This window comes from Papio anubis, chromosome 10 (genome assembly GCF_008728515.1).
Source record: "Papio anubis isolate 15944 chromosome 10, Panubis1.0, whole genome shotgun sequence".
NCBI lineage: Eukaryota > Metazoa > Chordata > Mammalia > Primates > Cercopithecidae > Papio > Papio anubis.
The window spans coordinates 2,155,653-2,176,782 of record NC_044985.1 but is presented as its reverse complement, the minus strand read 5'-3'; the positions used below and the strand labels follow the sequence as shown (position 1 = coordinate 2,176,782).

The 21,130-nt window shown below is 42.1% G+C and overlaps 1 protein-coding gene across 3 annotated transcripts in view; it reads left to right on the top strand.

Annotated features, from left to right (window-relative positions):
* Positions 1-21,130, top strand: part of UGGT1 (UDP-glucose glycoprotein glucosyltransferase 1) — a 106,876-nt gene that overhangs the window by 37,360 nt on the left and 48,386 nt on the right. For all 3 annotated transcript variants that reach the window (XM_021923442.2, XM_021923444.2, XM_021923443.2), the window contains exons 12-17: positions 326-417; positions 2,122-2,272; positions 6,580-6,699; positions 8,290-8,375; positions 12,129-12,264; positions 16,481-16,612. In XM_021923442.2, the coding sequence (XP_021779134.2) occupies positions 326-417; positions 2,122-2,272; positions 6,580-6,699; positions 8,290-8,375; positions 12,129-12,264; positions 16,481-16,612 (717 nt within the window). The remainder of the gene's footprint in view (positions 1-325; positions 418-2,121; positions 2,273-6,579; positions 6,700-8,289; positions 8,376-12,128; positions 12,265-16,480; positions 16,613-21,130) is intronic.

The following is a 21,130-nucleotide window of genomic DNA, read 5'->3' as shown; positions in this document are numbered from 1 at the left end:
GAGAAGATATGAATTCCTCTCTCCCTGGGAAGAAATTCCAGTTCTCGATTGACACACCTTTCCATGATCTCCTTATTGTTTTTTCTCCTCTTTTTAAAATTAAAAAGTAAAAAATGCATATTTTTGTGGTGTACTACATGTTTTGAAATGTGTATACACTATGGTATCCCCTGTCTTGCTTGCCATTGAATCCCAACAGCATCTTGAAGCAAATCTTAGCCCTGCTTTAGGATGCCAAGATTTGTACAGGTAGTGAAGCCCAGAAACACTGAAATTTTTTTAAACATTCTCTCACAGCTCCCTAATAATCATTAAAATTTTTCAGTATTTCAAGGGAACTTTAGGATTACAACCTGGAGATTCAGCCCTCTTCATCAATGGACTTCACATTGATTTAGATACACAGGATATATTCAGGTAAGGATAATATTTTTCATTCTCTGAAAAGTTTTTGTAACTTGTAGCACCTTGTAACATGTTCATATTGCTGTTCCTTGTTGATACGGCGTAATGCAAAGCCTGATGGCTTACCAGGCCCCACTGGATGGATGTAGGTCGTAGGCACATGCTGTGATGGGTGGGCAGGATGACATGTCTCCATCTTGTGTCACAGTGTATGTTCGGGGCCTGAGTGTTTTCTGAGGCTGTCCTTTTAGAAACGATACTTTTCCACTTAACCATGGGAACATAGAAAAGAACAGGTTCTTTGACTTTTGGAACAGTGTGAAGTAGATTTATTAAGAATACTGCCTCTGGGCTGCGCACGGTGGCTCACGCCTATAATCCCAGCACTTCGGGAGGCTGAGGCCGGCGGATCACTTGAGGTCAGGAGTTCGAGACCAGCCTGGCAAACGTGGTGAAACCCCATCTCTGCTAAAAATACAAAAATTAGCCATGCCTGGTAGTGCGTGCCTGTAGTGCCAACTACTTGGGAGGCTAAGGCAGGAGTATCACTTGAACCTGGGAGGTGGAGGTTGCAGTGAGCCATGCACTCCAGCCTGGGCAACAGAGTGAGACTCCATCTCAAAAACCAAAAAAAAAAAAAAAAAACCTGTTTCTTGTGTCTCAGAAGGTGTTCTGTCTACATATATTTGAATACCACTTTTTGGTAAAATGTGGTTCAGTATTAAATTGCATTTGATTGTCTTCATGATTTTGGGGTGGGTAGCAGACAGTCAGGTAGAATTCAGACTTTATTCATTTGGTTTTTTTTTAAATCACATCTTATTTCTCCTTCCTATCTTTTTTTTTTTTTTGGAGACGGAATGTCACTCTGTTCCCCAGGCTGGAGTCCAGTGGCACGGTCTCGCTCACTGCAACCTCTGCCTCCCAGGTTCAAGCAATTCTCCTGCCTCAGCCTCTTGAGTAGCTGGGATTACGGCACCTGTCACCATGCCCGGCTTTTTTTATTTTTTGTATTTTTAGAGAGATGGAATTTCACCATGTTGGCCAGGCTGGTCTTGAACTACTGACTTTGTGATCTGCCCACCTTGGCCTACCAAATTGCTGGGATTACAGGCGCCTGCCACCATGCCCGGCTATTTTTTCTGTATTTTTAGTAGAGATGGGGTTTCACCATGTTGGCCAGGCTGGTCTCGAACTACTGACCTTGTGATCCACCTGCCTTGGCCTCCCTGAGTGCTGGGATTACAAGGCGTGAGCCACCGCTCCTGGCCCTTCATCTCTATCTTTTCTATCTCTCCCAGCAAACCTCTAAGTTGAGTGTGGATTCTTCCAGGCTTTTTTCTGTGGTCATGTTTGTCTGTATGAACTGGTACTGACATTGAAACATATATTAAGCATATATAATGTAGTATCTCTTTTTAATCTTTATTTTGAGATAATTGTAAATTCACATGCAGTTATAAGAAAGAATACAGAGAGATTAATATACTGTTTTTAAAATCATGTGTAGAAGTACAGATTTGGGGTTTTATGCTCAATTTGTGTGTTTATTCCCTTTTTTAATTTCTCAATTAATTTGGAGAAGAGTTCCCTTTTTAAATTTCTCAATTAATTTGATTTGGCATTGAGGTTGAACTGATACATTTATTTTCATGGTAAGAATTTTTTTTAAAAGTTTTTTTTTCCTAGTAAATGCCTTTTTTTCTTTCCCCCCAGTCTGTTTGATGTGTTGAGGAATGAAGCTCGGGTAATGGAGGGTCTGCATAGATTGGGAATAGAAGGCCTTTCTCTGCATAATGTTCTGAAGCTGAACATCCAGCCCTCTGAGGCAGACTATGCAGTAGACATCCGGAGCCCTGCTATTTCAGTGAGTATTCTGTTAGGGTGATCAAAGGACTTTCTGACCAGGAATCTTTTTTATGGTTTTCTAATTTGTCTGCTGTGAGGGTGAAGTTCCTCCCACCATCTCTTTTGTTGGTGTGAAAGATTTACTGTTGCTTATGGGACTTAGTGAATGTAATAAAGTAGACCCTTAAATGCTTCAAAAAGTTGAGTCATTGTTGCTAGTGTGGTTAAGACAGTGATTTTTTTTTTTTTTTTTTTCTGAGACGCAGTCTCACTCTGTTGTCCTGGCTGGAGTGCAGTGGTGCAATCTTGGCTTACTGCAAACTCTACCTCCCGGGGTAAAGTAATTCTCCTGCCTCAGCCTCCCGAGTAGCTGGGATTACTGGCGCCTGCCACCACGCCTAATTCTTGTATTTTTAGTAGAGGGGGTTTCACAGTGTTGGTCAGCCTGGTCTTGAACTCCTGACCTCAGGTGATCCGTTCACCTCTGCCTCCCAAAGTGCTGGGATTATAGGCATGAACCCACACGCCCAGCCAAGACAGTGATTTTTTTCACTTGAGCATGCCCCTGGGATTCAGCTGAGCATCTCTCGGGAAAAAGTGTTTAGTCTGTATTTTCTCAATGGCATACGATCTGGTGTGATTCTGTGACCTCTGTAAATTAAAGCTACTATTGAAAATGTCACTTTTTAGCTAAGAACCTTCTTTAGTAGGATTTTGATATCTGGGATTTGAAGGATTTATATAGATTTTTGCCTGCTGTATGATCTTTCTGAGCCTTTGTCTCATCATCTGTCAGAGGATGTGGGGTATAGGGTTGGGCATGGTGGCTCGTGCCTGTAATCCCAGCACTTTGGGAGGCCAAGGCGAGTGGATCACCTGAGGTCAGGAGTTCAAGATCAGTCTGACCAACCAACGTGGTGAAACCCCGTCTCTACTTAAAATACAAAAATTAGCCGGATGTGGCATTGTGCACCTCCTAATCTCAGCTATTTGGGAGGCTGAGGCCGGAGAATCACTTGAACCCGGGAGGTGGAAGTTGCAGGCAGCTGAGATCGTGCCACTGCACTCCAGTCTGTGTGACAGAGCAAGACTCCGTCTCAAATAAAAAAAGAGAGAGGATGTGGGGATAGTGCCATCTTGCGCAGTTGTGGTAAAAATAAGATGGGGCGAGAGCTGCTCTTATTTTTTCTTGGTTTCTATACTGCATTCATTTTAGAAAAATTTTATTTAGGAGAAATAATGTAGAATGTAGATAATCATTACTTGAATTCATACTTGGTGATGTGACTTATTTTGATGAAGACATTGTTAATGTCATTTGCTTTTCTGTTAAAAGTACTTATAAAGAGTAAAAGGTAATAACATTAACATGACATATTTATGCAAACATAAAAGGACTAACAACCATACAACCCATCATCATGCTTACTAAATGTTAACATTTAATCATTTTGTGTCAGATTTAGTTGTTTTCTTGGGGAAAAAAAAGGCAGTTTTAGTTGAAGCTCTTCTTTGTCCCTTACCAGCCACCCCTCTCCTTCCTGAAGTTCTTATCTTTTCTCAAGTTGGTGTGCATTCCCTTGTCCCTTATTTTATCCTTTTCTTTTCTTTTTTTTTTTTTTTTTTGAGACAGAGTCTTGCTCTGTTGCCCGGGCTGGAGTGCAGTGGCCGGATCTCAGCTCACTGCAAGCTCCGCCTCCCGGGTTTACGCCATTCTCCTGCCTCAGCCTCCTGAGTAGCTGGGACTACAGACGCCCGCCACCTCACCTGGCTAGTTTTTTGTATTTTTTAGTAGAGACGGGGTTTCACCGTGTTAGCCAGGATGGTCTCGATCTCCTGACCTCGTGATCTGCCCGTCTCGGCCTCCCAAAGTGCTGGGATTACAGGCTTGAGCCACTGCGCCCGGCCTATCCTTTTATTTTCTATCAAATATATTTTTCTTTCTTTCTTCTGTTTTTTTAGAGACAAGCCTCATTATGTTGCACAGGCTGGACTCAAATTCCTGGGGTCAAGCAATCCTTTTGCTTCAGCCTCCTGAGTAGCTGGAACCATAGGCATATACCACCTTGCCTGGCTCCTATCTAATACTCTAAAAATTTGAGGCCAGGCACAGTGGCTCACACCTGTAATCCCAGCACTTTGGGAGGCTGAGGCGGGTGGATCATTCGAGGTGAGGAGTTCGAGACCAGCCTGGCCAACATGGTAAAACCCCGTCTCTACTAAAAATACAAAAATTAGCCTGGCCTGGTGGCGCACGCCTGTAATCCCAGCTACTCAGGAGGCTGAGGCAGGAGAATTGCTTGAATCCAGGAGGCGGAGGTTGCAGTGAGCCGAGATCGTGCCATTGCACTCCAGCCTGGGTGACAGTGAGACTCTGTCTCAAAAAAAAAAAAAAAAAAAAAAATTGGATAATCCAGTCAGGCGCGGTGGCTCACACCAGTAATCCCAGCACTTTGGGAGGCCATGGCGGGCGGATCACTTTAGCTCAGGAGTTCGAGACCTGCCTGACCAACATGACAAAACCCTGATGGAGTGCAGGGATGCAGTCATAGCTCGCTGCAGCCTTAAACTCCTGTGTTCGAGAGGTCCTCCTGTCTCAGCCTCCTGAACCATTGCTCTTTGCGGACATGAAGTTGTTTCTGATTTTTTGCTGTTGTAAACACTATTTTAATTAGGCTCTTTTTTCCTCTCTTTTTGTGTATATACATGTGAATTTATTTGGGGTAGATACCTGGAACTCCTTAGTGGTGCTGCTGTTATGTTGTGTTGTGTTATGTTATGTTATGTTATGTTATGTTATGTTATGTTATGTTATGTTATGTTATTTTTAGATGGAGTCTTGCTCTGTTGCCAGGCTGGAGTGCAGTGGTGTGATCTCAGCTCACTGTAACTTCCGCCTCCCAGGTTCTAGCGATTCTCCTGCCTCAGCCTCCCGAGTAGCTGGGACTACAGGTGTACATGACGATGCCCAGCTAAGTTTTGCATTTTTGGTAGAGACGGGTTTTCACCATGTTGGCCAGGATGGTCTCGATCTCTTGATCTTGTGATCTGCCCGCCTTGGCCTCCCAAAGTGCTGGGATTATAGGCATGAGCCACTGCAGCCAGCAGTACTGCATTCATTTTAGAAAAATTAGTACTAATATAGTCTTCAACTTTATTAGATCCAGTTCTCTGAAGCGATTGTCCACACACCAGCATTTCATGAGAGTTCTCTTTGCTCTGTATCTTTTCCTCTTCTTGGATCTTGACAGACTTTCACTTTTTTTGTCTAGCAGGTATGAAATTTCATTGAGGTCTTAGCTCATGGTTCCTAGATTACAGTTGAGGGTGTACACATTTCTTATGTTTATTGCCCATTTGGGTTTCCTCTATATATTTCTTATTCATATTTTTTTTCCAATTTTTTTTTACTTTTTCTTTTTTCCTTTGTTCTTAAAAAGTTTAGGGCTGGGTGCTGTAGCTCACACCTGTAATCCCAGCACTTTGGGAGGCCAAGGTGGGCACATCACTTGAGGTCAGGAGTTCGAGACCAGCCTGGCCAACATGGCGAAACCCCGCCTCTACTAAAAATACAAAAATTCGCCAGGTGTGGTGGTGGGCGCCTGTAATCCCAGCTACTCGGGGGGCTGAGGCACAAGAATCGCTTGAACTTAGGAGGCGGAGGTTGCAATGAGCCGAGATTGTTCCACTGCACTCCAGCCTGGTCAACAGAGAGAGACTTCATCTCAAAAAAAAAAAATATATATATATATATATATATATATATAGCTTCTTCCTCTTATTTTTATGTATTTCTTCATTCTTGACATTAGTCCTTTATTGGGTTTGTAGGTTACAAATGTCTTTATCTATCCTGTGGCTTGTCTTTTAGTCACTCATTTTTCCACTCAATCTTTTTATCTTTTTTGTTTGTTTTTCTGAGATAGGGTCTTGCTCTGTTGTTCAGGCTGGAGTGCAGTGGCACGATCATGGCTCACTGCAGCCTCGAACCCCTTGGGCTCAGGTGATCCTCCTGCCTCAGCCTCCTGAGTGGCTGGGACAGCAGCCACCATGCCTGGCTAATTTTTATATTGTTTTGCAGAGATGGGTGTCTCATAATATTGCCCAGGCTGGTCTCGAACTCCTGGGCTCAAGTGATCCTCCTGTCTTGTCTTTCCGAAGTGCTAGGATTACAGATGTGAGGCACTGCACCCAATCTTTTTATCTTTGAAAATGGTCTTGTCTCATGTGATTCTTCTTCAAATAATTCAAAGTCTTATTGTTGTTATTGCAGATTTTACACCTGGTGACTAATGTGCATACATCCTGTTGTGTTATTTTTTGTAGTGGGTCAACAACCTGGAGATTGATAGCAGATATAATTCGTGGCCTTCTAGTTTACAAGAGTTGCTTCGACCCACCTTTCCTGGTGTTATTCGGCAGATCAGGAAAAACTTACATAATATGGTAAGTAACTCTTATTGTCTGCCTGCGAATTCTGTTTCTCCCTTGGCCTAGTCCCTCTTTTTTTGTTGTGTAGAATGGTCACGTCTCGCCTTTACTAGCTGCTTCCTCCCCCATCCTCCACCAAATACTCTCCCTGTTCACACTGGGAGGGCTTTGTAGTGTACTGGCCTCTTGTGGGGCTGTGGGATGTAACAGGAGCGTTACAGCCCCCCTCAGAGTGTGGGGAAATGCTCATTTTTAACATGAAGGTTTAGACTGTTGTTTTAGTCTTTTAATTTGTTTTTAATTTTAAAACACTTTTTAGTTTTTAATTTTTATTTTTTCTAATCAGCTTTTCCAGATTGAGTAAGTTTTCATACTCTTCACACCATTCAGTGATGTGTTTGTTTTTAAGACTTTATATTTTTTAGAGCTGTTTTAGGTTCGTAGCAATACTGTTTTATTAGTTTTAAGATAGCTCTTTTTTTACGTAAGAAGGTGCATATTGCTGCTGTTTTTCTTTAATATCGTAATCCCTAAAATTCAGCAGTTTCATTTATTCTCTTAAATAAGGCTGTTTGCCAACTCCTACTTGTTACTCCTTCTTGCGCTGCTTTAGAGAAAGAGAAAGAGGGTTCTTAATTGGCCCACTTTTTCTGTCTCGTTTCTTTCCCTTCCCTCACATAGCTGGGAAAGAGATAGTGGTAGGGTTAGTGCCAAGGTTGGCCTCCTCAGAACTTGCAGGGAAAATTGCCCTCTCTGCCTTTCTTCTTCTCTCTTTTTTTCCCCCAGAAAGAGGCTCGCTCTGTTGCCCAGGCTGGAGTGCAGTGGCAGAATCTTGGCTCACTGCAACCTCCGTCCCCCCAGGTTCAAGCGATTCTCCTGCCTCACCTCCCAAGTAGTAGGAATTACAGGCACATGGCACCACACCTGGCTGATTTTTGTATTTTTAGTAGAGACAGGGTTTCAATACATTGGCGGGGCTGGTTTCAAACTCCTGAACTCAGGTGATCCACCTGCCTTGGCCTCCCAAAGTGCTGGGATTACAGGTGTGAGCCACCACGCCTGGCCACTTTTCTGTCTCTTGAAACCACTTCTTTCCTTTCTGGTCAGAATTTAAATCTCGTTCTGTTTTACCATATGCCTGAACTTTATTAAGTGAGAGAATATGTCTAAGTTGCTTAGCACCTAATACGTGTTTATGTGCTTACCTGACAGCTGTGAGTGTGGTCTAAGAATTAGGTTCTAAGTGAATTCTTAATTCAGAGATCCTCAGAAATGAATATACAAAAAGGCAGGCTCCATTTTTTAAGGTGAGAGAGTTGCTAAACTTGGTTTTTGCTTGGTGTAGTAGAGGAACTGGCATCAGCACTCTGGAGTACAGTTCCCTTGTTATCAGCCTAAGTCCGTGAGAAAATCACCTAGCCCTTCAGTACCACATGTTTTGAACTTAGAGGGAGGTAGCTGCTGTTTGTATAATTCATCTTTTATGTGGTTCAACCGTAGCTCGAAAAAGGTTGACTTCATGTACAGTGACTCATAACATTTTTCTCAGCCCACAGATACTCGAATAAAAGTCATTTCATGTGTTCTTTTCCCTTTCTTCAACAGGTTTTCATAGTTGATCCTGCACATGAGACCACAGCAGAGTTGATTAATATAGCCGAGATGTTCCTTAGTAATCATATACCACTAAGGTAACACTGGTATTGATTTGATGATATATCTAATTTAGCTGAGGTTTTATTTGTCATTTTTAAATGCAAGTGTGGTGCTACTGAGTTGTAGGATAATTAATAGTGCACATCACTAATGGCAATTTTATCTTCTGGTCAGTATGAAGCCAGTGTCTTTTGGGACTGAGAATTTGCTTCTCAATGAATAGAAGCTTACCACCATTGAATTATCAATAAATAGCCCATGTAAAAGTAGTTTCTGGCTGCAGCTTGCTTCCCAATGGAAGGGAATTTTCCTAGGTGAGTGTCCACATCACAAAACCTATTTCCACTTTCAGCAGAGGTACAGAGCATTGCCAATAACTTGTTAGCCTGTCGAGGACTAAACATATACACAACCTTTTGTAGATGCGAACAGTAACAGTTACTTCTCTTGTGTTGCCAGACCTGCCAACAGGGTACTGAATGATTGGATTTCCACTGTCCTTTTAAGAACAGTTTATTTTTATTTTTTATTTTTTTATTTTTTAAAGGTTTTACATATAAATGCTAAGGTATTTTCACCTACATTCTGAATAATTCTGGTAATTTTACATGTTGGTGAAATTTTAATTCTTAGAAAATGTGAAAATAAGAAAACAACTCTTTATTCAATAAATATTACTATGTGTTCCATGATTACTACTGGGCTAAATGCTATAAATATATATGCCTTATTCTACCTTCTTGGAAAAGATCCTCTGTATACTTTCAAACCCTTTAGGGAGATACGTGATCAACCGCTAGGTTATGTCCTACTGGTTAGTTATAAGTGCATTAGAATTTCAGAGAAACAAAAAAATCATTGAGATATTTGGGAAGCACAAAGCTTTATGGAGAAGCTGGATTTCAGATAGGCTTTGAGGAAAACAGAGGGTTCTGATAGTTGGAAATGCAGATATTTTGAGTTTGATGACATTTTTCATATAAAGCATGATACATCTGGTTAGATGGAAGAACCTATTACTGGATCACAACCAGAGCTATGTTTTGATTAAAAGAGGAATATAAGAACACAGAAGAAGTTGGGTCGTGGTCGACAGTTGGCACTAATACAGTATTTCTTGAATTGAGGAACAAGAAGAGGGCATGTGGTCTTCAGATTGCAAAGGCAGATGCGAAGAAGACACTTGAACTCCTAGGCACCTGAGAGATTGTGAATAGCTGGAGAGAGCCGGGTGTGCAGGCTCCTCTTTCCTTCTTTGTAGGAGCTCATGTGGTCCTGCAAGTTGACTACTAAATATTGATACATTATTATTAACTAAACTCTGTAGTTTACATTAAGATTTGTTATTTGTGTTGATGACACAAATGTATGATGTCAAGTATTCATATTACAATACAGTTTAATACAGATTAGTTTCACTGCCCTAAAAATCTCCTGTGCTTCAGTTGTTTATCTCTTCCTCCCTTCCCCTAAATCTTTGGCAACTACTGGTCTTTTTACTGTCTTCATAGTTTTGCATTTTCCAGAACGTTCTAGGTTGCAATCATACGGCATGTAGCCTATTCAGATTGGTGTCTTTCACTGAGCAATGTGCGTTTAAGCTTCTTCCTCTGTGTCTTCTCATGGCTTGATAGCTCATTTCTTTTTATCACTGGATAATAGTCATTATATGGATGTCCCCCATTTATTTATCCATTCACTTAATTGAAAGATACCTTGGTTGCCTACAAGTTTTGGCGGTTATGAATAAACCTGCTGTAAACATCTGGGCGCAGGTATTTGTGTGGACATGTCTTCAGCTTCTTTGGGTAAATACCGAGGAGCGTGATTGCTCTATTGTGTTAAGAGCATGCTTAGTTTTGTAAGAAACTGACGAACTGTGTTCCAAAGTAGTGGCACCATTTTGCATTTCCACCAGCAGTGAATGAGAGATCCTGTTGCTCCACAGCCTTGCAAGCATTTGGTTTTGCCAGCATTTAGGATTTTGGTCATTCTGATAGGTGTGTGGTGGTATGTCGTTGTAGTTTAATTTGCCGTTCCCTAATGATCTATGATGTTCAAGATCTACTTATATTTATCATCTGTCTGTATATCTTGTTTGGTGAAGTGTCTGTTCAGATCTTTTGTCCTTTTTTTTTTTTCCCCCTGCCCTTTTGTCCATTTCTAAAACTTTGGTTGTTTTCTTATTGTTGAGTTTTAAGAGTTCTTTGTAGGCCGGGTGCAATGGCTCACGCCTATAATCCCAGGACTTTGGGAGGCCAAAGTGGGAGGATCGCTTGAGGCCACAATTTGAGATCACTGTGGGCAACATGGGAAGACCTCCAACTCTACAAAGACTTAAGAAAGAGTAGCCATGTGTGGTGGCACACACCTGTAGTCCCAGCTACTTGGGAGGCTGAAGTGGAGGATTGTTTGAGCCCAGAGGTTTGAGGCTGCAGTGAGCTGATCGTACCACTGCACTCTGGCCTTGGCAACAGAGCAAGAACCTGTTGAAAAACAAACAAGAAGAGTTGCATATTTTGTTTACCTGTCCTCTATCAGATGGTGGTTTTGCAAAGATTTTCTGCCACTCTATGGTTTGTCCTTTCATTCTGTTAATAATATCTTTCACAGGGCAGACATTTTTAATTTTAGTGAAGTCCAAATTAACCAGATGTTGTCTTTCATGGATTGTGCTTTTGGATCTAAAATCATTGCCAAGCTCCATACCACCTAAATTTTCTTCTCTGCTGTCGTCTAGGAATTTTAGTTTTTGTGTTTTACATTTAGACCTGTGATCCACTTTGAATTTTTGTGAAAGATATAAAGTCTGTGTCTAGACTAATTTGCATGTACATGTCCAGTTATTCAGCACCATTTATTGCAAAGATGATTCTTTGTCCATTGAACTGCCTTTGCCCCAGTATGGTCAGTGCGATGTCTTTTTTGCCAGCCCATCTATAGATATATAATGGTATGTCTGTGGTTAATTCCTTTATTTTAAAATGTAAAATCTGGTAAACGTTAACCTTGATTATTGCTTTTTGTCGTGGGACAGTTGTAAACCTTTTTTGGCTTTTCTTTTACCAATAATTCTCATACTGCATGTGCTAAATGTCACAATCCCCCCCCTTCTGTTTACTTTGAAAGTGTGGAAATTTTTGTTTCTTCTAATTTTTGTTTAAAAGCAGAAAAAATTTTCTTAAAACTATAGCAACACTCTTCATGTCAGTGAAAGCAATCTTTTCATGACGTGGAAATGGCTTGCTTTAACAGTAGAAAGGCCTAAGCCACATTTGAAAGCCTGCTTTTTTATTAATACTTTGTAAGTGGCCGGGTGGTGGCTTATGTCTGTAATCCTAGCACTTTGGGAGGCCAAGGCTGATGGATCACCTGAGGTCAGGAGTTCGACACCAGCCTGGCCAACATGGTGAAACCCCGTCTCTACTAAAAATACAAAAAATTAGCCGGGAGTAGTGGCCTGTAATCCCAGCTACTTGGGAGGCTGAGGCAGGAGAATTGCTTGAACCTGGGAGATGGAGGTTGCAGTGAGCTGAGATTGCACCATTGCACTCCAGCCTGGGCAACAAGAGTGAAACTCCATCTGAAAAAAAAAAAAAACTTTGTAAGTCGTGTATGTATACCTTTGCCAATCATGTTAGAGTGGAGTGGGCTGTGAACTGTGCTTTTCTCTCAAAGGGTTTTCCTCTGTTAGCTATAATGTATGAGAAGGGTGCAAGGATGTCATGCTTTTTAGCCGTTTGCATTATTTGACATGTTTCTTTTTCTTCTTTTCCCTTCCCCTCCAGAATTGGTTTTATCTTTGTGGTTAATGACTCTGAAGATGTTGATGGGATGCAAGATGCTGGAGTGGCTGTTCTTAGAGCGTATAATTATGTTGCCCGAGAGGTGGACGATTATCATGCCTTCCAGACTCTGACACAAGTACGTTTTTGTTCAGAATGGCAAATAATTTTTTCAGATCCAACTTACTCTTAATAGCAACGTGTGGCCATTGTAGGCTGGATAGCTGCGGCATCTAGAGCTCAGGGGCGGATCCTGAATTTCAAAGTCATGTCTGCTGCAGTGTGTGGGGATGGATCTGAGGAAGGGCAAAGCAAAGTGGCAGGGATGCCAGTTGATGAGCTGTTGCAGTGATCTCCATGAGAAGTCATGGGGAAGGTAGCAGCAGGGCTGTGGAGAATGAAATGGGTTCAAAAGAAGTCACTCAGAGTAGTAAGTATTTTATACTTTGTTATTTTATTCACTTTGTCTGTGCCTAAGGTTTGCTTTTGTTTGTTTGTTTTAATATATCTTCCACAACGGCTACCTTAACATTTTATTTATTTATGTACTTTTTGAGACCAGGTCTTGTGATGTTGCTCAGGCCGGTCTCAAACTCCTAGGCTTAAGGGATCCTCCCATGTCAGTCTCAAATACGTGGGATTACGGCTGGCTGTGCACCACCATGCCCAGAGAATAAGTATTTTAACTCTGCTTTTTAAAGTTTTTATTTATTTATTCATTCATCTATTTTTTATTGTTATAAGTACATGTGTTTGATTGAGGGGGCCGCAGAAGACAGAGAGATGGTACTGTATGCCGCTGGTATAGGCTTGGAGGCCGAATGCCACACAGAGACAGACACAGAAACAGTCCAGCACTCAGCAGGGAAGGCTGGGCATTATTCTGAGGCGTGTAACGCTTGGTTGGCAGGTGACAGTCAGCAGGGGATCTGGCCTAGGACTGAAGGGGCCCAGGCACCCTGGAGGCTCCCAGATCTCAGGTCCCGGGTGGCATCCGCTGTGGCGCCTGGGCTCAGCTCACATTATTCAGGGACTTGCAGACAAATGGGGGCGGTACGAAGGCAGCACTGTACACGTCTGAGCAGCTGCACCTGCTCCACCTGCTGCCGTGTCACTTGTTCCTTGGGCTTCTGGAAGTTGGTGCTCAGGTTTTTGCTGCAGAGCATGAAGCCAGTCTGGCTGCTGGGATAGGTGGGGACAGTGCAGTAGGCGTGTGCCACCATGGGGAAGAGTGACTGGCAGAACCACCGTGTCTCCTTGATGAGGTCCAGGTGCAGCCACTGGTCCTTGCCCTGGCAGCAGAGAATGCTGTCCTCATTGAGGGCCATCTTCATGAGTGGTAATAGGATTCCTTGAAGAGGCTTTCATGGATCCCAGGAGTCAGTGATCATATTGAAGGCATCCTGGTTCTGTTTCATGAAATCAAAATTGTCACCCATATGCAGAGTCAGCTTAGTGCTGGAGTAGCCAATGGCCACACCCGGCAGGAATTTCTTAAGAGACCTGAATGCCATCCTCTTCAGCCTGTCATTGGACCACAGACTCCACAGAGGGGTGCTTCACCACCTTGTGCAGGATGCTGTCTCTGTCCCTGATGATCAGCACCTTTTGTGGGATGGGGTGGTTGCAGAGTGGCAGGTTGATTCTCATCTAGTAGAGAACTTACCCCTGTCCATGCAGGGGATGATGCCATCCAACACCAACACACTGCTGTGGGTCTTACTGTGGGAAACAAGGATGTCCTGGACACGTGAGTGCTGGCAGTGGAGCAGCTGCTCCATCTGTAGGAACAAGGCTTCCTTGGGCCTCAGGCTGCAGGTCTCATGGAACCAGCCCTCCTAAATGGCAGCGTGACCACTGAAGCCGGGCTCCATGTCTTTTGGGTCCTGTGGCCTGAGACTGCAGGCTGTGCAGAGCCACAGCACAACAGGACCAGCTACACCCACCACCCGCTGTTTATTTTATTCTATTAAAAGGGTTGTTGTAGAGACAGGATCTCACTGTTGGCCAGGCTGGAGTACGGCAGCGCAGTCAGGGCTCACTCCCGGCCCTAGGTGATCCTCCCGCCTCAGCTTCCTGGAATAGCTGAGACTACGGGCACGCATCACCATACCCAGCTAATTTTGTTGTTGTCATTTTTAATTTTTGCTGGGGATGATGTCTCACTGTGTTTGCCAGGCTGGCCTCGAATTCCTGAGCTTAAGCAATCTTACTGCCTTGGCCTCCCAAAGTGATGGGATTTTCGGTGTGAGCCACTAGTGCTTGGCTGCTGTTTTTTTATTTCAGAAGTGAAGTAATACTGCTCACTGTAAAAACAGTTCAGGCCGGGCGCAGTGGCTCACACCTGTAATCCTAGCACTTTGGGAGGCCGAGGGAGACAGATCACCTGAGGTCAGGAGTTTGAGACCAGCCTGGCCAACATGGTGACACCCCGTCTCTACTAAAAATACAAAAATTGGCCATGCCTGGTGGCTCATGCCTGTAATTCCAGCACTTTGGGAGGCTGAGGTGGGTGGATCACTTGAGGTCAAGAGTTCAAGACCAGCCTGGCCAACATGGGGAAACCTCATCTTTACTAAAAATACAAAAATTGGGCCAGGCGCGATGGCTCACGCCTGTAATCCCGGCACTTTGGGAGGCCAAGGCGGGCGCATCACGAGATCAGGAGATAAGAGATCAGACCATCCTGGCTTTAACACGGTGAAACCCAATCTCTACTAAAAATAAAAAAAATTAAATGGGCGTGGTGGCGGGTGCCTGTAGTCCCAGCTACTGGGGAGACTGAGGCAGGAGAATGGCATGAACCCAGGAGGCAGGGACTACAGTGAGCCGAGATAGCGCCACTGCACTCCAGCCTGGGCAACGGAGTGAGATTCCATCTCAAACAACAAAACAAAACAAAACAAAAATTAGCCAGATATGGTGGCAGGCACCTGTAATCCCAGCTACTTGGGAGGCTGAGGCTGGAGAGTCTCTTGAACCCGGGAGGCGGAGGTTGCAGTGAGCCAAGATCATGCCATTGCACTCCAGCCTGGGTGATGAGTGAAACTCCGTCTCAAAAAAAAAAAAAAAAAAAAAATTCAAATAGATAATATTCGTGTTGATTTCGATTTCTCCGTCTCTCCCCTCTCCCTTTCCTCATCCCTCCTAAACATCATGTACATAGTTTTTATTTTAATGACTACTTATAAGTGTTCAGATTTCTCTCTCTCTCTCTTTTTTTTTTTTTTTTTTTTGAGACAGCCTCTCTCCATCATCTAGGCTGGAGTGCAGTTGTGTGATCTTGGCCCACAGCAACCTCTGCCTCCTGGGTTTAAGGGATTTGCCTGCCGCAGCCTCCTGAGTAGCTGGAATTACAGGCGTGCACTACCACGGCAGGCTAATTTTTGTATTTTTAGTAGGGTTTCAACATGTTGGCCAAGCTGTTCTCGAGCTCCTGAGCTCAAGTGATTGACCCTCCTCACCCTCCCAAAGTGCTGGGATTACAGGTGTGAGCCACCATGCCTGCCTGGCCTATTTAGATTTTTCTTAACGTATTTTTTCGTTTGAGACTTAACATGACTGAGCTGATTCCAGCCGGGCACGGTGGCTCACGCCTATAATCCCAGCACTTTGGGAGGCTGAAGAGGGCGGATCACAAGGTCAGAAGTTCAAGACTAGCCTGGTCAGTATGGTGAAACCCCATCTCTACTAAAAAATACAAAAATTAGTCGGGCATGGTGGCATGTGCCTGTAGTCCCAGCTACTCAGGAGGCTGAGGCAGGAGAATCCCTTGAACCTGGGAGGCGGAGGTTGTAGTGAGCTGAGATTGCGCCGCTGCACTCCAGCCTGGGTGACAGAGTGAGACTCCATCTCAAAAAAAAAAAAAAGAATATTTAATTTCCAACCTAGAAAGCCATCTTAATAAGGAAAAGGAAGAATTGCTAACATGTCCCAATTTGACCTTTCAAGAAAAGTAATCGGCCAGGCGCAGTGACTCACGCCTGTAATCCCAGCTTGGGAGGTTGAGGTGGGCAGATCACCTGAGGTCAGGAGTTCAAGACCAGCCTGGCCAACATGGTGAAACCTGTCTCTACTAAAAATACAAAAAATTAGCTGGGCGTGGTGGCGGGCTTCTGTAATCCCAGCTACTCTGGAGGCTGAGACGGGAGAATCACACAAATCCAGAAGGCGAAGGTGGAGTGAGCTGAGACTGTGCCACTGCACTCCAACCCGGGTGACAGAGCAAAATTTCGTCTCAAAAAAAAAAAAAGAAAAGTTATCATATTTTCCTCTAAATTCAGAAAAATGTGGAATAAACACTTTGAAATTTGAACTTAAAAGTGTAGTTAACCAACTATTTTTTCTTCCTTCAGATCTATAACAAGGTGAGGACTGGAGAAAAAGTAGAAGTTGAACATGTGGTCAGTGTCCTGGAGAAGAAATACCCGTATGTAAAAGTGAATAGCATTTTGGGGATTGATTCTGCTTATGATCAGAATCGGAAGGTAAAAAATTTCTTTGTGTTTCTTATTTGATTGCAACCCTGTATTGTCGTTAACCCCCTGTTTGGGGGCTTTGGTAAATAATGGTGTTGGTGGTTAAAGTGTTTCAGTACTTAGCGTTTAAAAGTTTAGAAAACAGATCACTTTTTCAGTGTTTGAAAAAGTTATTTCAGTCTTGTGAAGATATGACTGATTTTTAACTTGCTTATTAACTATTACATTGAAAAACAATTTTTTTTTTCATAATGAATGGTAGTACCTCCATGAGGTTTGCTGTGGATAACATCTACTGGCTGTATAGAGCCAGGATATGATGTACAGCTTAATATATATCATACTGGCTTTATTTCGTTATTTAGGCTAAGGATGGAAGTATATTAAGAAATGTAACAGAATGGCAAAGTATTGTAGTAATAAGGATATAATAAGACAGTTTAAAAATTTTTAACTTAAAGATAATTTTTTTTCTTTTGAGGCTTTAGACACAGTCAAGGGTCTTTACCTATTGAAAGCACAAATTGTTGAAAATGTATTAACGAAAGGAATTAATATACATTTTTGAAACATTCTGATTTTATTTTATTTTTTTTTATTTTTTTATTTTTTTTTGAGACGGAGTCTCGCTCTGTCGCCCAGGCTGGAGTGCAGTGGCCAGATCTCAGCTCACTGCAAGCTCCGCCTCCCGGGTTTACGCCATTCTCCTGCCTCAGCCTCCCGAGTAGCTGGGACTACAGGCGCCCGCCACCTCGCCCGGCTAGTTTTTTGTTTTTTTTAGTAGAGACGGGGTTTCACCCGGTTAGCCAGGATGGTCTCGATCTCCTGACCTCGTGATCCGCCCGTCTCGGCCTCCCAAAGTGCTGGGATTACAGGCTTGAGCCACCGCGCCCGGCCAACATTCTGATTTTAAACATATCAAAATGCATTTATTTACTAGTGTTTCAATGTTTTTTCTCCTTTTTTAAGGGAGGATTTTTTTTTCCCCCAAATGAAAAACAGCCTGTGATTCCTGTTTTAAGATCTGAGCTATCATCCGTTTATAAATGATATTCAGCATGAATTGTTTATGAGTCCTGTTTCATCTGATACAGAATCCTTGTAGAGTTTTATAATCTCCCTCCCAAGTCTTTATGCTAGTTGTTTGACAGACACCCAGTTCAACATCATTTGGTTTTAGCCTCTCATCTTTATGAGTTTTCTAGTCATTCAATTCGTTTTGGTGGGAAGAGTAACCTTCTTTTTGTACTCATATTTTATTGGTTTACATACTATTAAATCATTTCACTAACAGGAATAGTCGGTTTGGGAACAGACACAGCTAATCCTTGGTAAGCAGATAGCTCAACTGGGAGGAGCAAAAGGATGTGGGCATCCTATTCCCTGTATCTAAAATGCTGCCTTTTCCTTGTTGAGAGGCATTTTAGTGTGGTTTCTGTGTCATACCAAAGAAAGAATATTGGACACCTCTCACATTTTATAGATGATCTTTAAGGTCAGATGTTTTTAAAGGTCAGTGTGACAAAAATAGTAGCAAGTTAAACTTTCGAGTTACTAAGTTAGACTAGTTTATACTTTAGGATTGTCTTCAAACAACTATTGAAAAACACGTAGAACCCTGGCACTGCTGCGTATGTGTGCTTGTTAATGGCGCTTTTGCCACCTCACTGGAAAGTTTTAAGTGGAGGAGATAAACAGTTAAAAATTATGTGTGATCATAAGGCTTAAGATAATTACAAACAAAATCACAGATCAAAAAAACAAAATATAGGCCAGGTGTGGTGGCTTATGCCTGTAATCCGATCACTTTGAGAGTCTAAGGTGGGAGTTTGAGACCAGCCTGGCTAACATGGTGAAACCCCATCTCTACTAAAAAATAAAAAATAAATAAAATAAAAATAAAAACGTATGTGGGCGTTCTAGAGAGTAGCTCACCAGTGTAAGTGTTCAGCATACTTTAATAGCTGGTATTTGTTAATCAGATAAATTTGTTAATTGGGATTGGTTGAGAGATCTGCTCCTGTAAGTCGATTCAGGTTTTAGAGGGAGAGAACAAAATCATCTTTAGCAAGATCAAAACACAAGAATTTAACAACTAGAGAAATTTCTGAATTGCTTTAGAATAAGTAACAGAGTTTCAGTTTTAAAATGGTAGTATTGAGTCATCGTGCCAGTCCTAAGACTAGAAAGTTGAACAAGATGTGGTATGAACTTGGGCAGTTCACACAGCCTCGCTGGGGGAGACAACTCATGACAGCAGTGTGGCTTTGGTGATGGTGAGGTTCTGAGTGTTTACACTTTGTATGTGGAGGCTCAGTGGCCGCTGAGCTAGATGGCAGCTAAGCTGGATGGGCAGCTCTGCTAGTTTGGGACAAGGTGATTATGGAAGGCTTCCTAGGTATAGCGACAGCTGCCTGCTCTGTGAATTCAAGTTCATAGAGGAACACGTGTTTATTGTGTGTGTAAGCTAATGTTGAATACAAGGCGGATTAAAATACTAGCTCTGTGCCAGCTCTTTTACAAAGGTAAACTCATGCCAGGAGCTGGACGGTCTTTGAGCATGCCAGTCTGCCTCTCTTCTTTCTCTTTTCTGTTTTTGATTCTGTGCGTTAGTATTGTATCTGCTCACTTTAAGGTATATCCAGTCAAGCTTGGAATTGAAGCTGGAAGTGACATCTACTCAGTATAGCCTGAGAAGGGTTACTATTATTATTATTTATTATTTATTTTTTATTTTTTGAAATGGAGTCTCGCTTTTGTCTTCCAGGCTGGAGTGCAGTGGCGTCATCTTGGCTCACTGCAGCCTCTGCCTCCCGGGTTCAAGCCATTCTCCTGCCTCAGCCTCCTGAGTAGCTGGGATTACAGGCGCTCACCATCGTACCTGGCTAATTTTTGTACTTTTAGTAGAGATGGGGTTTCACCATGTTGGGCAGGCTGGTCTTGAACTCTTGACCTCAGGTGATCCACCTGCCTCGACCTCCCAAAGTGCTGGGATTACAGGCATGAGCCACCGTGCCCGACCGATTACCATTATTTTATTGTAGCCATCTGTCCAGTCACTTATCTTTTCTGGGTTTTTAAGTAAAATAATATTGCTGTGGGTCCCTAGTAACTATTTTTCTCCCAGATAGACACAAACAGCAATAATAGTAGTCTGTAGAAAAAGAATTTAAGTGAAGTAAAAGAAAAAGGCCACTTTGAGAATATGAAAGTTTTGAGGGACTTTGTGGAATTTTTTTTTTATATTTCATATTTAGAAACTGTTTAAGTCTCATTTTCTCTTACCCTGCCGAAGAAAAAGTACCAGTAGCTTTTTATTGTGGATGATTACGATATCAAAAGTATTTACCCGAAAAATATTGAATAGAGTGGGCAAACTGGGGAAAGGGGTATTTTTATATCTTTACCTGTGTTGAAATCTTGATTGTGCTGAAAAATTGAATGAGAGTATCACACACCATGCTCCTTGGTTTCCTAGACGTGGCCATCTGTACTGATTAGAGGCTCTTCTGTATGCAAACAGGTCATATTATTTATATTTCATCCATTTAATTGTCTAGCTGTTTGAATAGAAGTACTCCCAAGGCAGGGATGTGGAGAGTATCGCAGAAGTCCTAACAATCTAATGATTCATGAGATTTTCTTTTTTTAAACTACAGGAGCTTTACCCCTATACAAAAACTCCAATGGAATGGATTCTTTTGAAATGGTTAATTTTAGGAAAAATGACTGCTTCTAATAAATGTCATTGCACTTGTAAATCTGTTCCTTTTGTTACAGTGAAGCTATGATATCTTCTGTGTCTGAAAGAAGTAATTATTTTAAAAAGTAGGCAATGCAATTAAAGTTGAAATTTTAAACAGGCGAGAATATAGTCTGATAGGTGTATATTTATATCTTTCAAAGCCGGTAAGATAATGACATTAGGAAAAGTTCTAGCCTGCACATGCAAACACTTTATCTTTAGAATATTATCTTTGAGTCCTTACTAATCTCAGTTGCATGTGAGTGGCTCAGTATACAACTACCAAAAATTAATGTTTGTTAATTATTTATCATTATTGAATATTTTTAGTTAGCTGTTGATAGAAAATTTGTCCATATGAATTTTCAGTTTGGCTGTTTGATAATTGTGCTGCATTCTGTTATTTGGTCTTGTAAACTATTTCTGAGTGGTGAAAAAGGAAGCTACATAGCAAACACCTCCCTCTCACTCCTGACTTCCACTCAGTTATCGTTTGCAGAGAAAACCAATGTTATTTATCTTATTGTCACTTGGAATTATAATGCAAGTTTTCTGGTCTTGTTTTAATTGGTTGACGGGGATGATTTTCAAAACTAAAGTTAGATTAAAATTGAGTTTTAATGGATATCTATGAAATAGTTGAGATGTCAAAGAACAGAATTAACATGGTAAGAGTTTTAGGGGTGTATATTTAAAACATTTAAACTATGATGTAGAGAAATGGCTGAAACCAACCTAGAAGGCTTTTTTGGCTGTGCCATGTTTTAGGCTGTCCGTTTCTG